This window comes from Astyanax mexicanus, chromosome 24 (genome assembly GCF_023375975.1).
Source record: "Astyanax mexicanus isolate ESR-SI-001 chromosome 24, AstMex3_surface, whole genome shotgun sequence".
NCBI classification, from domain to species: domain Eukaryota; kingdom Metazoa; phylum Chordata; class Actinopteri; order Characiformes; family Acestrorhamphidae; genus Astyanax; species Astyanax mexicanus.
In genome coordinates, this window is record NC_064431.1 from 3,756,838 (window position 1) to 3,774,658 (window position 17,821).

The 17,821-nt window shown below is 38.9% G+C and overlaps 1 protein-coding gene across 1 annotated transcript; it reads left to right on the top strand.

Annotated features, from left to right (window-relative positions):
- Positions 1-220: 220 nt before the first annotated feature.
- abhd6a (abhydrolase domain containing 6, acylglycerol lipase a) lies at positions 221-17,564 on the top strand. Its single transcript, XM_049471739.1, has 9 exons — positions 221-355; positions 3,411-3,542; positions 7,537-7,693; positions 8,919-9,032; positions 11,645-11,777; positions 11,972-12,129; positions 12,554-12,608; positions 12,716-12,816; positions 14,176-17,564. The coding sequence occupies exons 2-9, from the start codon at positions 3,424-3,426 to the stop codon at positions 14,356-14,358; spliced, it is 1,020 nt and encodes a 339-aa protein (XP_049327696.1). The 5' UTR covers positions 221-355; positions 3,411-3,423; the 3' UTR covers positions 14,359-17,564.
- The last annotated feature ends 257 nt before the right edge of the window (positions 17,565-17,821 follow it).

A 17,821-nucleotide genomic window follows, 5' to 3' on the forward strand; every position in this document is an offset into this window, starting at 1 on the left:
CTAGCAAAAAAATGTAACAACAAATTCTATTTAAAATAAACATATATCGTTTTTTATTTAAATTAATAAACATAGATTAATAAATAGAAAACTATTCTTAACTTAAAAAAATAATAAAATAGAGAAACCTGCGTCTATGAGCCACTAACCAATCGTAGCGCAGAGGGGCGGGGCTTGTCGGAATACAGGTGTGAGGGGGAGCAGGGCGCTGGGTGTAGAGCGCGCGCTCAGTGCGGCTCAGTGCTTCACCTCCAGGCCAAGATCGAAACATGCAGCTCGCGCGCTTCCTGTGAGGAGCTTCAGCTGTCGGTCCTGCAGCGGCGGAGGGTCGGAGCTCCGGCTCGACGGGAAAAAGGTAATTTAATTTAGTGCAGAAGATGAATCAGCGACAGCAGCAGAAAATGAAGCTGCGCTTCTGCTGCAGGAGAATAAACACCGATTCTGTGCTGAATGGTGGGATGTGGAGATCTGTAATCTCTAGTGCGGCTAAAACCAGAGATTTGGTTTTAAATTCTGATGATCAGATTTGATGCTGATAGCTTGTGTTGGGGGTGCTTGTCATAAATATCCACACACTGATTGATTAAAGCAGTATTGATGTTAACGTTATCTTTGCATGCTGAGGAAGCATTATGAAACTGTTTCATACTCACTGTCACACTACACACACTTACACAACACACACTCACGTGATAGAGAGCTTCTCTGCACTAGAAACTAGGTTGTTTGATCTGGGATCCGTCATCCTTTCATTTAAATATTCCTTAAAAAAAATTTTTTTGGATGTAAAATATATATAATATATGTAAATATATATGCAAAATATTCTTAAAATATTCTCAAAATTTTCCGAGAATATATTTTAGCTTATACATTATTTTCTAAAATATTAGATGATCCCTAACATATCTACTGTATGTATAGTATATATGTTAGGGCGGATTGAATATTTTAGTAATCAAGTATTTTACTGACAATTAATTAAATTAATCAAGTAATCAAATAAAACATTTTTGCTTGGTTAAAGAACAATTATAAGAACACAAGAGAAAATAAGACAGTTCACTTAATAATTAACAACCAATTGGTTTCTAACAAAATGTAACAACAATGTTATGATACCAAAATTATTAATTTCGATACGATACCTGCCTAAATCTTCCTAAATAATAACCGCAAATGATACAACAAAAGCCTATCAGAATAAAAGTTGACTCATTGAGTGAATCGGTTCACAAATTGAGTAATCAATCAAATTGGAATCAATGATTAGAGGCCCATGTGTTGATATCAGGCTCTGAGCTGGTCTAAATACAAACTCAGCCACGGGGAAACTCAGAGACGACACAGACACTGGATTATACCTCCGAATGTGAAGTTTACGTTTTTTTTTTTTTAAGATTATGAGATTACTTATCAAGTTGACCTCAATATTATCCAACACAAGTGATGTGTGCGAAATAATATATATATATTATATATTATATATTAAAATACTAAATATATATAAATATATATGATCTTTCAAAGCTAAAACAGCCTGCAGTCAAATTAAACCCATATAACGCTCACAAACTCACAAAATATGTATGGGACACTGAATATACTGTATATTATGATGTTAATAGTTTTCCGTAGTAAATTAACTAAAGTAATTTAATGTGAAGCACATAAATTATGTTAGAGATGTTAAACATTGACTAGGGTCAAATTGACCCCAAAGATAACAGTAGGGTTAGACTGACTCATGGTTTAGATTTGATATGGTCATAACAATGGTCTATAGTAGTATTAACGTTATATTTAATTTCTGTTAGGAATATAAATAAAGTCTGAGCTTTTTTTAAATGTACAAAAAATTCATATTTGATTTTATAGATCCTTTTATGGCACATCACTTCTCACTGTGTGTAAATGAAAATTTTGACAGTATACAAACTACTGTGTTCTTCACCCCTGACCCTGAACATCTGTACTGGCCTGTAAGACCCGTGTAGATCAGCATTTTGCTGGATATGCATGAGTGGCTGTAGATGGTGAGTTTATTGCTTTTGACAGTGCTCACATCGTGCCAGTGATGCCATCACCACACTCTTGCCCCCGGCATATGCAGACATGTTTCATTTCCATGTAGTGTTTTTGCATTTTTGGAGGGATGGGGGCTTTTAAGGATCCTGTTTAATTAGTGCAAGTAGCTTAAGGTGGTCCTCATGTTCATGTGGAGCTCACATGGGTGGAACGTGGAATGTTTAGGTATTTGTAGCTAGATGGGTTGTTACTGGAACCAAGATTGGGTTTTCCAAGTGTGTCCTTTCATTACAGCCCACCTTAAATGAGAACTGCGGTGTGAGATTGAGACGCTATTTGTTGAGGGGGAGGGGGAGATTGAGACGCTATTTGTTGAGGGGGAGGGGGAGATTGAGACGCTATTTGTTGAGGGGGAGGGGGAGATTGAGATGCTATTTGTTGAGGGGGAGGGGGAGATTGAGACGCTATTTGTTGAGGGGGAGGGGGAGATTGAGACGCTATTTGTTGAGGGGGAGGGGGAGATTGAAATGCTATTTATTATTAGGGGAGAGGGAAATTGCGGTGCTATTTGTTGATGGGAAAGAGGAGATAACAGTGCTATTTGTTGATGGGGTCGTGGCACTATTTTTTGACAGTGGGAGGGGGGATTACTTATTTGTTGAGTGGGGCAGGTGGAGATTGTGGTGCTATTTGTTGAGTGGGGCAGGTGGAGATTCTGGCGCTATTTGTTGAGTGGGGCAGGTGGAGATTGTGGTGCTATTTGTTGAGTGGGGCAGGTGGAGATTGTGGTGCTATTTGTTGACGGGTAGAGGGGGAGATTGTGGCGCTATTTGTTGACGGGGAGAGGTGGAGATTGTGGCGCTATTTGTTAACGGGCAGGGCAAGATTGCAGCACTATTTGTAGACGGGAGGGGGAGATTGAGACGCTATTTGTTGACGAGGGACATTTTGGAGTTATTTGTTGATGGACAAGGGAAGATTGCGGCGCTATTTGTTGACGGAGAAGACGGAGATTGCGGCGCTATTTGTTGACGCTGAGCATCAGGGAGCCCTTATAAGAATGCAGGAGACTTCCTGACTTCCTGGGATAGGTAGGACCCCTGAATTACATCCTTTCTTTTCTGTAAGTCCTCCTGCACTGCAGAGCTTTTTGCTCCTCCATACCCCCCAGCACATCCGATTCAGCTCACAAATAAGATCCAGTAGTCTGACAGAGGTGTGATAGAGTGAGAAAAACAACAAAAAGAAAAAAAAACTCCTGCAGTCCAGCGGGGCTGCCGTCTCTCTGCAGCCGAGAGACACTGAAATAGGTCACCTCACAGAACCTTAAAGTGCTGGATGGTTTTTATATCATGGCTAATTGTACTGAATGTGTTTCACAGGTGAAGTGTAGACATGGATCTGGACGTGGTGAACATGTTTGTCATCGCCGGCGGCACGCTGGCCATCCCCATACTGGCTTTTGTGGCATCTTTTCTTCTGTGGCCTGCGGTCCTCATTAAGGTCTATTACTGGTAAGTGTGCATTACTGAAACACTCAGTATTAAGCTGGATGACTAGCTTAGATGTTTAACCCAGCATGTGGTATGTTTTTTGTTTGAGTTTGATATTTTATCTGGTCTACAATAGGGTTGTGTATCACAGGACATCTCACGATAGGATTTTATCACGATATGTAGCCCGTGATAACGATGATCTCATGAAACAGTGATTCTGCAATACTTGATTTATCACAATTCTCTACAAAACTTCACCGCAGCTGTGTTACTGAAGACAATAAAATATTCCCGAATAAGCAAATACCAGTAATTATGCATTTATTGGGGTAATTTTCACAGAATCTACCAACCAATATTCATTACAGCAGGTTAACCCTACTCATTTGATTATAGCGTCACCATGTGGACCTTAGTAGGCCAAATTTGGGGGATGTCTGAGGGAGTTTGGAGCATCAATGTTTCAATTAAAATATATAGATATTTGACCATGTACCGATAATGTATCACAAACGAAATTGAAACAATATATCTCAATAACAACATTTTGTCTCACCCCTAATTAAGAATTAAGAACAAGCTAATTGAACAGCACCACCAGCAAGAGCAAGCTGGTTGCAGCATGAACATCAAAACCAAGTTCTTTGACCAGCATGACAAAGAAAACCAATGTGGTTGACCAGCAAGAACAGCATGACCAAGCTGTTCGATCAGCATGACCAAGAAGGCCAAAATAGTTAATCAGCATGACCAGCATCTGGTGGACCAGCATTATGAGCAAGACCAAGGTAAATGAACAACACCACCAGCGAGAGCAAGCTGGTCGATCAGCATGACCAGCATAACCAAGAAGTTTAACCTGGTTGACCAGCATGAACAGCAAGACCAAACTGATTGACCAGCTTTACCAGTAAGACCAGGCTATTGAACCAGCATGACAATTAAAAACCAAGGTGGATATCCTGAATGACCACAAATTCCAAGCTGGTCGTTTAATATGACCATGCTTGTTCAAGCCTGTTGACAAGCATCACTAAACTAGTTTATCTAAATGACCGTTAAGACCAATCCTGTTGAATAGAATGACCTGCATAACCAAGCAGATACATCAATATGTTGGCTAAGTGTTGGTTAACCAACTAGCTTAGGGCATGGAGTATGATTTTGTTGAGGGACCATGTTTCCACCACCTCCATCATTAAAAACCAGCTCAAACCATCTAAAGCCAGTAACCATTAGCATCTGGCCTTAAGCTGTGTTTTAAGCTGGTGAAGAATGTCAGTCCTTTAACCCTGTGAACTCTGCCACAGTTTAGGCTTCATAGGAAATGAACTTTCCCCTCAGTAGAGTCTTATAATAATTGTCAAGAGCATCAGCATGCAAGCTTCAGACACCTAGAGTCATAATGTCACATTACATAACCATCTCAGAAATCCCTTCAGTGTACCAAAGGACAAGTGAGCTCAGTGTTTTGTGCCAGTTAGGACTCGTGTGCCCTTTAGTCGACATGCAGAGATAGTGACTGAACCTGTGTTTGTCATTTTGGGTTAGTCATACTTCGTTTCATCACTGCATGAAGGCCTTCAACCAACCACCTTTTATGTGGGATTTAGATTAGTTTTTCAGCTCTGAATTAAATGCAGTGGATTAATGCCATAAATTTCTGTATTTCTAGATATTCCACCATCAGCTTCGAATGAGTGATATTATTGAAAAAGGGAGACTGACTCCAAACTAATGCCTATGGGTTTAAAATGGCATCATGGGGTCATCAAAGTCCATATTGTGCATGTGTTGGTTGTTTGATAGCTATGTAACTGTTCTGCAAGGCATCAGTGCACATCTAAAGAAGATTTCAATGCTAATCATGCCATAGCAGATAGCTTTGGGTTAAGTTGGGTTATGCAGGTCATGTGTCCTCCCTTTCCTTGCCTTTCCTTTCCTAGGACTTGCACCATGACCAAGATTATTCCATTAGTTCCTCTGTTATCTGTGCTGAAGGATAGGGCGGTTGCTCAATTGTTGTCCTCCCTTGGATTACCGGTGCCTAAGTAGGTGAAAGGTGATCTAGTCCATTGAAATCTTCAGCACAAACTTTCCGTTCGTGTTCAAGAACCTTCTATTCTTTGGTTTTAGCTGGGAACTAACTTTTTGGGTTGCCAAAACCTATTTTTGTTGGTGCAAATGTGCAGAAAAGTTCAATATTAGGTGCTTAATCCAGAATGGAAAAGGGCAAACTGGGGACATACATCTGGCTTTAGCCAAGTGGCGTCTAATGGAGCACCAATACTGAAACAGATACAGGTACAGTATCAGTATCTGTGCAGTACTAAACCAAAATAAATCTAATTCCAAAATAATGCAATTTTAATGCAGATTTAGGGCTAGGCAAAATGGACACCCCAACACTCACCCAATACCCACCACAAATTATAAGTCTGTTTCAGGATTGCTGAAGTTTTATATCTTAAGAGAGCCACCCAGATAGAGCAAGGCCAATTTTGCTGTCTCAGGGCTACAGCAGCTGATGGCAAGCTGCATGGCCGGGATTCGAACTAGAACCAAATCTCCCGAACATAGTGGCAGCTTCTTAGACGTCTGGACCACTCGGCAGCCTATTCAACTTATAATTAGTTGTTGAAGATGAAGATTCAGGACTGTTTCATGGCATTTGCCATTTGCCCAACCCTCCATAACCCACCCCAAATTACTGATAACAGTGTAGCTGATAACTTTTCTGGATTGACTATCACAGAATTTAAAGGGGCGCTCACACAGTTTGTCATTGTGCATTCATTTCATAATTTTTTTTAGCTGTATAGTCCCTACAACACAAGGAGGGTATAGATTAGCACACGCCTCCTCCGGCACATGTGAAGTCAGCGCAGCGACTCGGTTCCAATACATGAGCTCACAGACGCAGCCTTGTGCTGATCGACATCACCCTCTCTCAGGGCTCCGGCAGCTGATGGCAAGCTGCAAGCTAACTACATGACTGGGATTTAAACAATCAGCAATCTCTGATCTGATCATAGTGGCAGCACAGAGTTCCCCAATGGTGGAACAAACTACCTTCCACTACCAGATCAGGAGAATCTCTCGCTATCTTTAAGAAACTCCTGAAGACAGAGCTCTTCAAAGAGCACTTACTCTCCTAACACCTCTAACACACTAACTACTTCTAACCTCATTTCCTTCTTCCCCTCCTTCACTCCTCTATCCTATTACTCCCCTCCTTTTATCCCTATCCAAAGATGTTTTACCTTTAAACTTATTTTACATTGTACTTGACTATTGTAAGTCGCTTTGGACAAAAGCGTCTGCCAAATGTAATGTAATAGTAATGTAATACTATAGACCTCTGGACCATTTGGCAGCCCTGTTCATATCATAATTAGTGGTTGTCTGGGGCCATAGGCAATTGATTGATTGGTGGTTTGCTTGCCTTGTTGTAGTGGGCCTGTGAAGATGCCTCATAAGTCTCATAAGGACTCTTAGTAGCTTTAGTGCATTTTGCTTAAATGATATCAGCCAGCCCTTACGCAATCCACCCAGAGGACTCTTCTGCGTGTAATTACTCACAGGCCGAGTGTGCAGCGTGTCCTGCACGCTGCTGTCAGTGTCGCTGTGACCTGCTGTGGTCAGCGGACCCCTGAAAAATGAACGAATCCCTGTGAGTGTTCTCTGAGCTGCTGCAGGCGTGCACAGCTTGCTGCTGGACCGGGTGATTAATCACATTACCTTGCTTAGTCCTGTAACTGTAGCTTTTAGCCATTAATCAGCAGCAGGTAAATAAGTCTCGGGTGCATTATAAATACATTTTTACTGTGAGAGTGGCGCTCTGGCTCTGCATGCTGCAGAATTTATCTGGTTATTGTGCATGAATCTGCTCAGAGCTCGGCCGGGGGAGTGTGGACTCAGCACTCCGGATGCAGATCTCAGCGTCAGTAGTGTGTGATTTCGCTTTGCAGCATTTTGACGGTCTGTTCTGTTCTTTATTTTATTACTGAAGGTACTGGAGGAGGAGGCTGGGGATGCAGCTGGATTACGCAGAGTATGAAGGATATCGCTTCTGCTACACACACAGAGGGAAGCCGGGCAGCAGACCCTCCATACTCATGCTTCACGGCTTCTCTGCACACAAAGACATGTGGATGGGGATGGTGAAGGTAAATCACTGATACAGTACACTCCCACAGCAGAGACTCACCTAAAACAAGCAAGAATGCAGGTCTGCTCCAAACAAGTGTATGAAGAGTTGTAGTATGACTGAGGCAATGTGCTTAATATTAGCTTCTGACTTTAACCAATGATTTTATGATTCTGTGTGAACCTTTCCTGCTTGTTATGAGGGTTTTGGGAGTATACAGCAGTAGTGCAGGGTGGTACGACCACCTTTTTTTAAGTGCAGGTTAAGTTGTGCCTTTGGAGAGAATACATTGGGGTAAATTGTGCCATTGATTACTGAAGTCAAACAGTATATTTTGATCTCAGGAACTATATTGCTATATAAAAGTAACAAAATTACTAATTTAAGGTTTATTCAAAGTTACTTTACAACATCAAAGGTCAATCTGAGCACACCAAAAGGTCAAACACAAATGAGCACACCAAAGGTCAATTTTCTAAAACAAGGCCTCACAAACCAATCACGTCCTAGCACAGATTAAAGGTTTATTAGCATAATTAGCACATCTCTTAATTTGTCCCTTATTGAGCCATTCGATTTAATCGAATTTAAGCTACATTTCAATACCTAGGCTGCATTTCTCTGATGATACATCTTTCCAAAGTAAAGGATCTTTCATGTACCACTCTCAGCAGGCCAAAAAAAATTCTAGCTGACATTCGTCCTGAATTGAATGACGCAGCTGATGTATCCTTCCTTTGCAGCCCTGGTTACCCACAACGCAGCTATACATATATTATCGATACCAACGTTGGTGCTGGTATCGGATTGATACTTGCATTTTAGGGTCAAAACATTAGTGTGACTAGCATAATGTGATGTATAATGATATACTTTTAAAGACAACAAAATATGAATTAATCATAGATTAGAAAATATATCCTTTTTTGTTTTTACTTCACCTTCTGCAGTCCACACTGTGTGTATGGAGTCGCAGTTATTGAAGCATTGGGCATTATTGCATGACTGGATAAAACAGTTTTCACTGCTATATGTGAACAAACATACTAATAAACACAATAGGCGATTTCACGATTATCAAATATTATTTATGTAGCATCCATTTATTGTACGAAAAAGTCGCTAATGTAATTATCAAGGAAGGCCTAGACTTCACACTTATTTTCTCAGTGATATTAAGTCAAATTCTCATTTTTATCAGTTGTTTTGTTCACATGTATGTCTTGTTTTTATTTTTTTTGTAGTTCCTCCCAACCAACATGCACCTAGTGTGTGTTGACATGCCTGGCCACGAGGGCACCACACGCACCAATGCAGCCGACTACTCCATCGAGGGCCAAGTCAAACGCATACATCAGGTATCAGCCCTTAAAGTGTTAATTTTGCATATGTACACTACAACAAGTGCTTTGAGCAATTCCACACAGAACCATGTTTGGTGTCATAAAAAGCCTGGATGATCTTTGAAACCTTTTAAAGCTGTGTGTGCATATTTGCACATCTGTGTCAGCACTGCAGCATAAGGTATAACCTAAACCACCTTATTTGTTTATTTTACACTATATAATGTTCATACAGCTCTGAAAAAAATTAAAGACCACTTAAAAAAAATGAGTTTCTTTGATTTTACCTAAAAAAAACCCTTTGAAATATAATCAAGAGGAAGATGGATGATCACAAACCATCAAACCACCAAACTGAATTGCTTGAATTTTTGCACCAGGAGTAAAGCAGCATAAAGTTATTCAAAAGCAGTGTGTAAGACTGGTGGAGGAGAACATGATGCCAAGATGCATGAAAACTGTTATTAAAAACCAGGTTCATTCCAGTTTTATTTCTGAACTCTTAAAACTTAATCATCATGAATATGAACTTGTTTTTTTTTTTTAGGCCTGAAAGCTCTGCATCTTTTTTGTTTTTTCAGACATTTCTAATTTTCTGCAAATAAATGCTCTAAATGACAATATTTTTATTTGGAATTTGGGAGAAATGTTGTCTGTAGTTTATAGAATAAAACAAAAATGTTCATTTTACTCAAACATAAATCTTTAAATAGCAAAATCGGAGAAACTGGTGTAGAAACTGAAGTGGTCCCTTTATTTTTTCCAGAGCTGTATACACTATGCTTCAATTGAAATGAGAATATGGTCTAAATAATCATAATTTCATAATTTCATAATTTCCATCCAAAAATTGAAGAAGATAGCCGGCTCTAGGGGGATTTTTAGACTGTGCAAAATGTCTCAGTAAGGACATGTGAGAGAGAGATTAGGCTATTAATAGACACTGAAACCTATTTATATTGGTTCCACAATGAGTTCCAGAGTGCTTTGTGTCCTATCGATTAAAAGCAGGAGGAGTAGTCTGTGTGTCCTGATTTTCTCCACGCTGTTATTCAGCCTCAGGTCTAAAATAGATGCCCTTCCTCTTGCCTTTTTTTCCTCCTTTTTTTCTACACACTGTGTTCTTCAGTAGACCATCATGCTTTGAAGTCAGCCTCATTCCAGACTGATTAAGCTCCTGTGAGATGGAGAGAGAGGAAGGGCTTCAGCTGGCTGCTCTGTAATGAGTTTGAGTGTCCCTCGTGTTTATGATTAAGACTTTGTTTGGTTGTGGCAGGGGTTGCATTAACATACATCTAATACACCACGTCAGGACAGTAGACCTGTTTGTTTTTGCAGTTTTGTGAAGTAGTTTTATTGTAAATACTGCATATGTGAAGGACATACAGAGAATGCTGAGTGAGTGTGTGCTGGGGGCAGGATTGGGATGTGGGGGTTGAGCAGGGAGAGAGTTCAGCATCCTCACAGCCTGATGGATAGAGCTGTCCCTCAGTCTGTAATCTTTAGACTTTTTTCGCCCTTTGAAAGTATGCAACAACTCATAAATATAGGAGCATCTTTCAAAAGTATTATTTAAATCACTGTCAATAATAATATAAATAATCAAAAATACCCATTAGGGGTAGAAAGAAGGGAGGGTAGAGGAGTTGGTTAATGTGGGAGGGGTGGGGAGGAGGTGGGCAGGAGCTAAAAGAGGAAGGAAATGTGAGGAAAACGAGAAAGTAGGGAAGTATAAGGAAAGATGAAGGGGAGGAGAGGAAGGGGAAGTAAGAAGAAGGAAGAAAAAAGGGGAAGAGAAGGAAAAAAAGGGGAAATACTAAACTTCCGTCTATTATTCCTGTGCTTTTATACTGGATGTTGTTTAGGCATTTTCCACTCATTGCATTTGTCCTGGTTCTCTACCTGCCTGATTTGTCATTATTTTTATATCTTTTCTCACTCCATCAATAAAAATTATACATAAAAAAAAACATTCAATATTTCTTTTTAGCATATATATGTTACCGGTAATTATTCATAAGGTAGTTTTCATATGGTCATATTTATGGAGCTACATATTGTGCCATATCGTATCGTATGCAATAATAACACCAACATTTAAAAAAATTGTGAACAATATTATACCCTGAAATATTATTTCATATCACCCCCACCCTTATTATCACATAATTATCTGTCCAGTATCATTTCATTTTACTTTAATGCTGGATATATGGAGATATTTGGAGTGCATTATTATTAATAAATATCATGACATTCTGAAACATTGAATTCTGTTACAAATCTGATAAAATTCTTGTATATCTACGCCGATGCACTTAGTAATTGGAAGTGAATATCAATATGTTCACATACATTTCAAAGATAAAAAACATAGGTGCTTCACTGTCTGATTAGAACCTACACTTTAGCCAAATGTCAGATGTTCATTGCCATCAACAATAAACAGAATAAAGAATAAAATAAAATTGCTTTTCCTGTAGATGTCAGTTTCCTCTGCTGAGAAACACAGAAGCGCTGCGCCATTAAAATACCGATCCACCAAAGTCAGAGCACACATGGCTCTAAAAATGAATGTTATGATAGCAAAGCATCTTTTCTTTTTTTTCTTTCTTTCTTTTTTGCAGTTTGTTAAAAGCATTCATCTAAATAAGAAGCCCTTCCACCTGATGGGCACCTCCATGGGCGGTAATGTAGCTGGAGTCTACGCTGCCCGCTACCCCTCCGACCTGTGCAGCGTCACACTCATCTGTCCTGCAGGTCAGTATATAGCGTGCATGTGCACACAGTTTTTCTGTTGCAGATACAGGACTACAGTCTGTAATTATTATAGAACTACAAATATTTTCTTTTAAGATCAGTTAGTTAATGGGCGTAGAAACAAAGATATGAGGGGTGTAGTCATAGTGGTATGCTTTATTGTTATATATGATTTTTGTTTTTCTGATGTGAAGGTCTGAAGGACACTGAGGAGAGCACATTTGTGAAACGTCTGAGAGACTTGGAAAAGACCAACGATATTCAGAAGATTCCTCTCATCCCTTCTAATCCGGAGGAGATGGAGGAGATGCTGAAACTGTGCTCCTTCGTCCGTTTCAAGATCCCTCAGCAGGTGTTAATCTAACTGATCTTGTTTCATATCTTATAGAAAGTTAGACAGTATATCAGTGTGTCAGTCAATCTGTGAAAACTCACCCTTATAGACAAAATATTGGAAATCAAAGCTTACTGTAAATAAACAGAAGTGCTTTCTAGAAATAAAAACAAAAATATATATATATTTCCATGTTCAATCTTTTATTATTGCATTCATTTCTGATTTATTCGGTTTTTGCTGTGGTTTAGTTTTAGTATCATTAAAATCATAATTTTGGTTTAGTGACAACAATAAAAAAATTATGTTCCACTGTTGTGCCATTATTGTCAGTGTATTTAACGCAGATTTATTATAACTTGTCTCATGTTTCATGTGCGTCTCATTATGCTAATTGTGCTATTATGAAGTATAGTTTTTTTCTACCTTCTTTTTTGAGCAGATTCTTCAGGGATTGGTCAGTGTCCGTATTCCACACAACGACTTCTACCGCGAGGGTTAGTTACATAAGTGTTAAATAAGGTGTTAAAATGCATGAAATACTGAAGTGTCAGATTCACACTGAATCAGATTGACTGATTTCTGGCGTCTGATCCACTTTCAGTGTTTATGGAACTGGTTAAAGAAGATTCGAGGCACAGCCTGCATGATAACATGCACCTCATCTCAACACCACTGCAGGTCATTTGGGGGAAACAAGACCAGGTAGGATTACAGCCATAACGTTATACAGTATCTCACAAAAGAGAGTGTATCCCTCATTTTGTAAATATTTGATTATATATTTGATTATACAGTATAACAGTGTAAATATACTGTACCCTTTAAATAACTCAACACACAGCCATTTAATGTCTAAACTACTACCAACAAAAGTGATAACACAACTAGCCATTTTCCCTATGGGGAGTAGTTGTGTTAAACTTTGTGTTTTATAGACAATTCTCTCATACTGGCCACAGGATATTAAATATGGTCCTTCACAGTAAAAAAAAACAAAACTCTGAGGATGTGAGAAGTTTGCTAACACCCTAAAACTGAGCTACAGCTGGAAAATTGAATGACCAGTACTCTGCCTGCTGGCTTCTAACCCTGGCTGCTAAGCACTGCTGGAGCAGTATTAGCATTAGCCGCTAACTGCTCAAAGCGGTTGAGGTGAGTATATCAGACTGTAGTCTGCACATTTACTGTGTTAAAACAAGCTAAGTTGAAAGAACCACTAGCTAATATCTTCCCTGGCTTACTGGAACATTCAGGGCTCCTCAGTGTAGAGCCATTGAGCAGCATTTACTAGCGCTAGCAGTTAGCCACTAATGCTAATGCTGCTTTATCCAGTCTTTGTGGAAACCTGGAAAACTAAGCTTACTGTAAATGAACAGAAGCGCTTTACTCACCCAAATAAACAGTTCTCAGAAGAGAAATCTGTGTAGATTAACATCCATCACTTGTTTGAATATATATATATATATATATATATATATATATATATATATATATATATATATATATATATATATATATATATATATATATATTTTTTTTTTTATATTGTTTTGTTTACTTAACTTAGCCTTTAGTTACCCCCCACACCTCCCCGACACTACCTAATTTTTGAAGCTGTAAAGTATTCACGTTGTGGGAGAGAAAATAAGTGAGTAAAAAAACACCCTAAATATGGTATAAATGTTACAAATAAACTCTAACAAATGAACAACTTCTGTTGCTTTTTAAATAGGCAGTCACTCTCAAAATAACTTTTTTTTTTGTAAACTACATAAATCAGTTTTTTGCCGTGTTTTTAAATGTTATAAGAAGAGCAGCAGTTAGCCGGAACTGTTATTCTACGTTTTTTTTTGTTTTTTTTTTTAGGTTTTCTTATGTTTTCTTTATTTTTAAACCTATTATAGACAAATTGTTCAATGATGAAGTAGCTAGCTAAGTTGGCAACACTAGGCAGCACCACTGTTCCTTTCTGATGTCGCATAATGCGTTTTATAATCTAGTGCAGAAAATAAATGTTTATAGACAACGCACTTTATAATCTGGTACTTCTCTTCTCTCCAGGTTCTGGACGTATCAGGAGCCGCTGCTCTGGCCAAAGCTCTGCCTGGATGCCAGGTTGATCTGCTGGATAACTGTGGCCACACCGTGGTGATGGAGCGCCCTCGCAAGGCAGCTAACCTTGTAGTGGACTTTATCAACCGCCACCAGAACTCTGGCAGCAGCAGCAACAAAAAGCTCTCTTGAGATTTGTAGAAAATGTGTAAATAATCTAAAAAAATTAAATAATTATTAAATATATTTTTATATGAACACTCAGGGACAATTGCCAGAGGTTAACTCTTACAGTCTTACAGGATTCAAAAGACTCTATAGAATTTTAGACGTTTATTCCTGGTGATTTTAATGGAAACACAGGTAATAATAGGCACTTATTAATATTAATTACAGTTAATATCACTAGACTTTGCAATTTTGCTTAATTTTAATAGTTGTTTTAGGTTTTATTAATGCAGGAAATATACTCTCACCAAGCATGTTTTAGGAAGACTACACCGATCAGACGTGTCATTTACTATTCCCTTTAAGAGTCAGGTGTGCTTTAACTTTTGGCAAATTGCTATTTCAGTGGTGCAGCTACCTGGACGTGTCAAACATTTCTCAGCAGAGGAAAGTGACCTGCTCGTACACATTTTTAGATTTTTGTGATTTTTTTTCTGGAAATATCTTGAAATCATTTATTATATCATACAGGGGTTGGACAATGAATCTAAAAAACACCTGGTTTTAGACCACAATAATTTATTGTCTCGACGGACAGTTCTGGTGGAAACAGGAGAGTTGAGGTGCCCATTGAATTCTGCCGTGATTTGATCAGCCGTGGTTTTATGTTTTTTGGATACAATCCGGGTTAGCACCCGAACATCCCTTTCAGACAGCTTCCTCTTACAGCGTCCACAGTTAATCCTGTTGGATGTGGTTGGTCCTTCTTGGTGGTATGCTGACATTACCCTGGATACCGTGGCTCTTGATGCATCACAAAGACTTGCTGTCTTGGTCACAGATGCTCCAGCAAGACGTGCACCAACAATTTGTCCTATTTTGAACTCTGGTCTGTTTAAACACACATAATGTTGTGTGCATTGCAATATTTTGAGCAAAACTGTGTTCTTACCCTTCTAATTGAACCTTCACACTCTTACTGCTCTTACTGGTGCAATGTGCAATTAATGAAGATTGGACACCAGGCTGCTCCAATTTAGCCATGAAACCTAAAATCCCACACTAAAATGATGACAGGTGTTTCAGTTTCATTGTCCAGCCCCTGTACATCACAAAAAATACATTTACATTTATTTATCTCATAGACTGTATATAGCTGGACAGAGCATCGTCTCTCAAAAGTGAAGCCACCACCGGTCGAGCGCCCCTGCTGTTTGGCTGCAGAAAGCTGTGTAACTCCACCCATCCCCATAGGTTTCAATGGCAAAACAGAACAACTTTCAATCACGTTTTTTTTAATATACTGTAATTCTACCTCCATTATTTAAATGCAGCAGCTAGTGTAACCTCTGCTTATATTGGCAAATTTTATATCACTACAGAATTCGGTTTTTAAAACGTTATTCAGCTCTATTCAAAAAAGGTGTGGTTATTGTAAAAGGGCTGGTTATGGGCGGGACCAATAACAGACCGTCAGCTCCGCACCGCTCTACAGTCTGTGACCACGAGGCAGCCCTCAGGGGTGTGGTTATTTAAATGAGTAGGTTGCTATCCACAGTCTTTCTCCCTCCTCTGGTCTCTACTGCGCAGAATCGGGTGTCAGGATCGCCAACATGGCGGAAGATTTTGGCTTCATTTTCATTAAATGAATGGGAACGGAGACACGGCGTCCATCTTTTTTTTTTACAGTCTCTGATTTATCTAGTTGCTGGGAAGGTTACTAAAGAAGAGTGGACCTGTTGTAGTGTTCATGAAATCAGTTTGAGAAACTGTTGGTACATATACTACTTAAATAGATAAAAAAAATAGATAAATGGGATGCACATGGTCAGCAATAATACTCATAGGCTGTGGCATTCAAGCAATGATTGACTAGTGTTTTTAGCAGGTCCAAAGTGCATTATGGGATGCTTTCCTGGACACTTTTCTGCTCAGTGGTAAAAAAGTGAGTTATTGGAGTCTTTCTGTCAGGTCCAACTAGTTAAGCCATTCTCTCTTGTCCTCTTTCTCTCATTAATAAGATGTTATCAGACATTCAGACCAGCTCACTGGATGTTTTGATTAGGGGTGAAATGATTACTTGAGTAATTCGAGTTACTCGATTAAAAAAAAATGATCGAGATATTTTCTGTGCTTTGAATAAACGTTTATTTAATTTAAAAACTCAGCAGGCGGTTTTTCGCGCTTTTAATGTGACAATGCACTCAGCCAAAAGAGAAGGTTAATATAACTTATAACTAATCAATGAGATTAACGTTAACATTAATGTACCTTAATAACATAACGACAGCACTGTGGAGATGCGCTGATTAATAGAAATACTGTCTAATGTGTGGTTAGTTTTTAAAAACAGACCATTCTGGACTTAATACAGGCTTTATGTAAGTCAGGGGTGCCCAAACTTTTTTTGTTCGGGGCCAGAAGGAGAAATATATTTGGAGTCATGGGCCACACTCTGTAAATAAGTCTTTATCTTTGACAGTGTTGTGTAAACTAAGATTTTTTGATGTTGATGTTTAATTTCATGTCTCTTAATATTAAATTTTAGACTGTTTGACTTGTTTTTCTGCACTAGAAATGCGCATCCTCTCCGCTTTTAGACTCTTTGACTTGTTTTTCTGCGCTAGAAATGCGCATCCTCTCCGCTTTTAGACTCTTTGACTTGTTTTTCTGCACTAGAAATGCGCACTCTCTCCGCTTTTAGACTCTTTGACTTGTTTTTCTGCGCTAGAAATGCGCATCCTCTCCGCTTTTAGACTCTTTGACTTGTTTTTCTGCACTAGAAATGCGCACTCTCTCCGCTTTTAGACTCTTTGACTTGTTTTTCTGCGCTAGAAATGCGCATCCTCTCCGCTTTTAGACTCTTTGACTTGTTTTTCTGCGCTAGAAATGCGCATTCTCTCCGCTTTTAGACTCTTTTGCCCCGTTTTTCTGCGCTAGAAATGCGCACTCTCTCCACTTATAGACTCCTTTGTCTCGTTTTTCTGCGCTAGAAATGCGCATCCTCTCCGCTTTTAGACTCTTTGACTTGTTTTTCTGCGCTATAAATGCGCATCCTCTCCGCTTTTAGACTCTTTGACTTGTTTTCCTGCGCTAGAAATGCGCACTCTCTCCGCCTTTAGAGTGTTTTGTCCCGTTTTTCTGCACTAGTAATGCGCATCCTCTCCGCTTTTAGACTCTTCTAGACGTAGTTTGGACACCCCTGATGTAAGTGAACACAGCGCTGAGGAGTTTATAAACAGTGTCGCCTATATATATATATATATAAAAAAAAAATGTCACAGGCTTAGTGAGACACACTGCAACATCTCTGCTGTTCAGAAGCTGAGATGCACAACATAATGCAAATGTTTATGCCTTTTTTTATTTATTAGTTCCCTATAGTTTTGATATTTACAAGAAATGTTTGTTGAAAATAATTTAACTTCATTTGTCAAAGTACTAATTATTAAATAATTATTATTCCTTTATTTATTTCTATTTGTGT

What these genes read in the sequence shown, in the direction of transcription:
- abhd6a (XM_049471739.1), top strand. Translation starts at nt 3,424, where the DNA reads ATGGATCTGGACGTGGTGAACATGTTTGTCATCGCCGGCGGCACGCTG. An exon ending in TGTGGATGGGGATGGTGAAG is followed by an intron (nt 7,694 to 8,918) that starts GTAAATCACTGA and finishes TTTTTTTTGTAG; the next exon opens with TTCCTCCCAACCAACATGCA. An exon ending in AAGTCAAACGCATACATCAG is followed by an intron (nt 9,033 to 11,644) that starts GTATCAGCCCTT and finishes TCTTTTTTGCAG; the next exon opens with TTTGTTAAAAGCATTCATCT.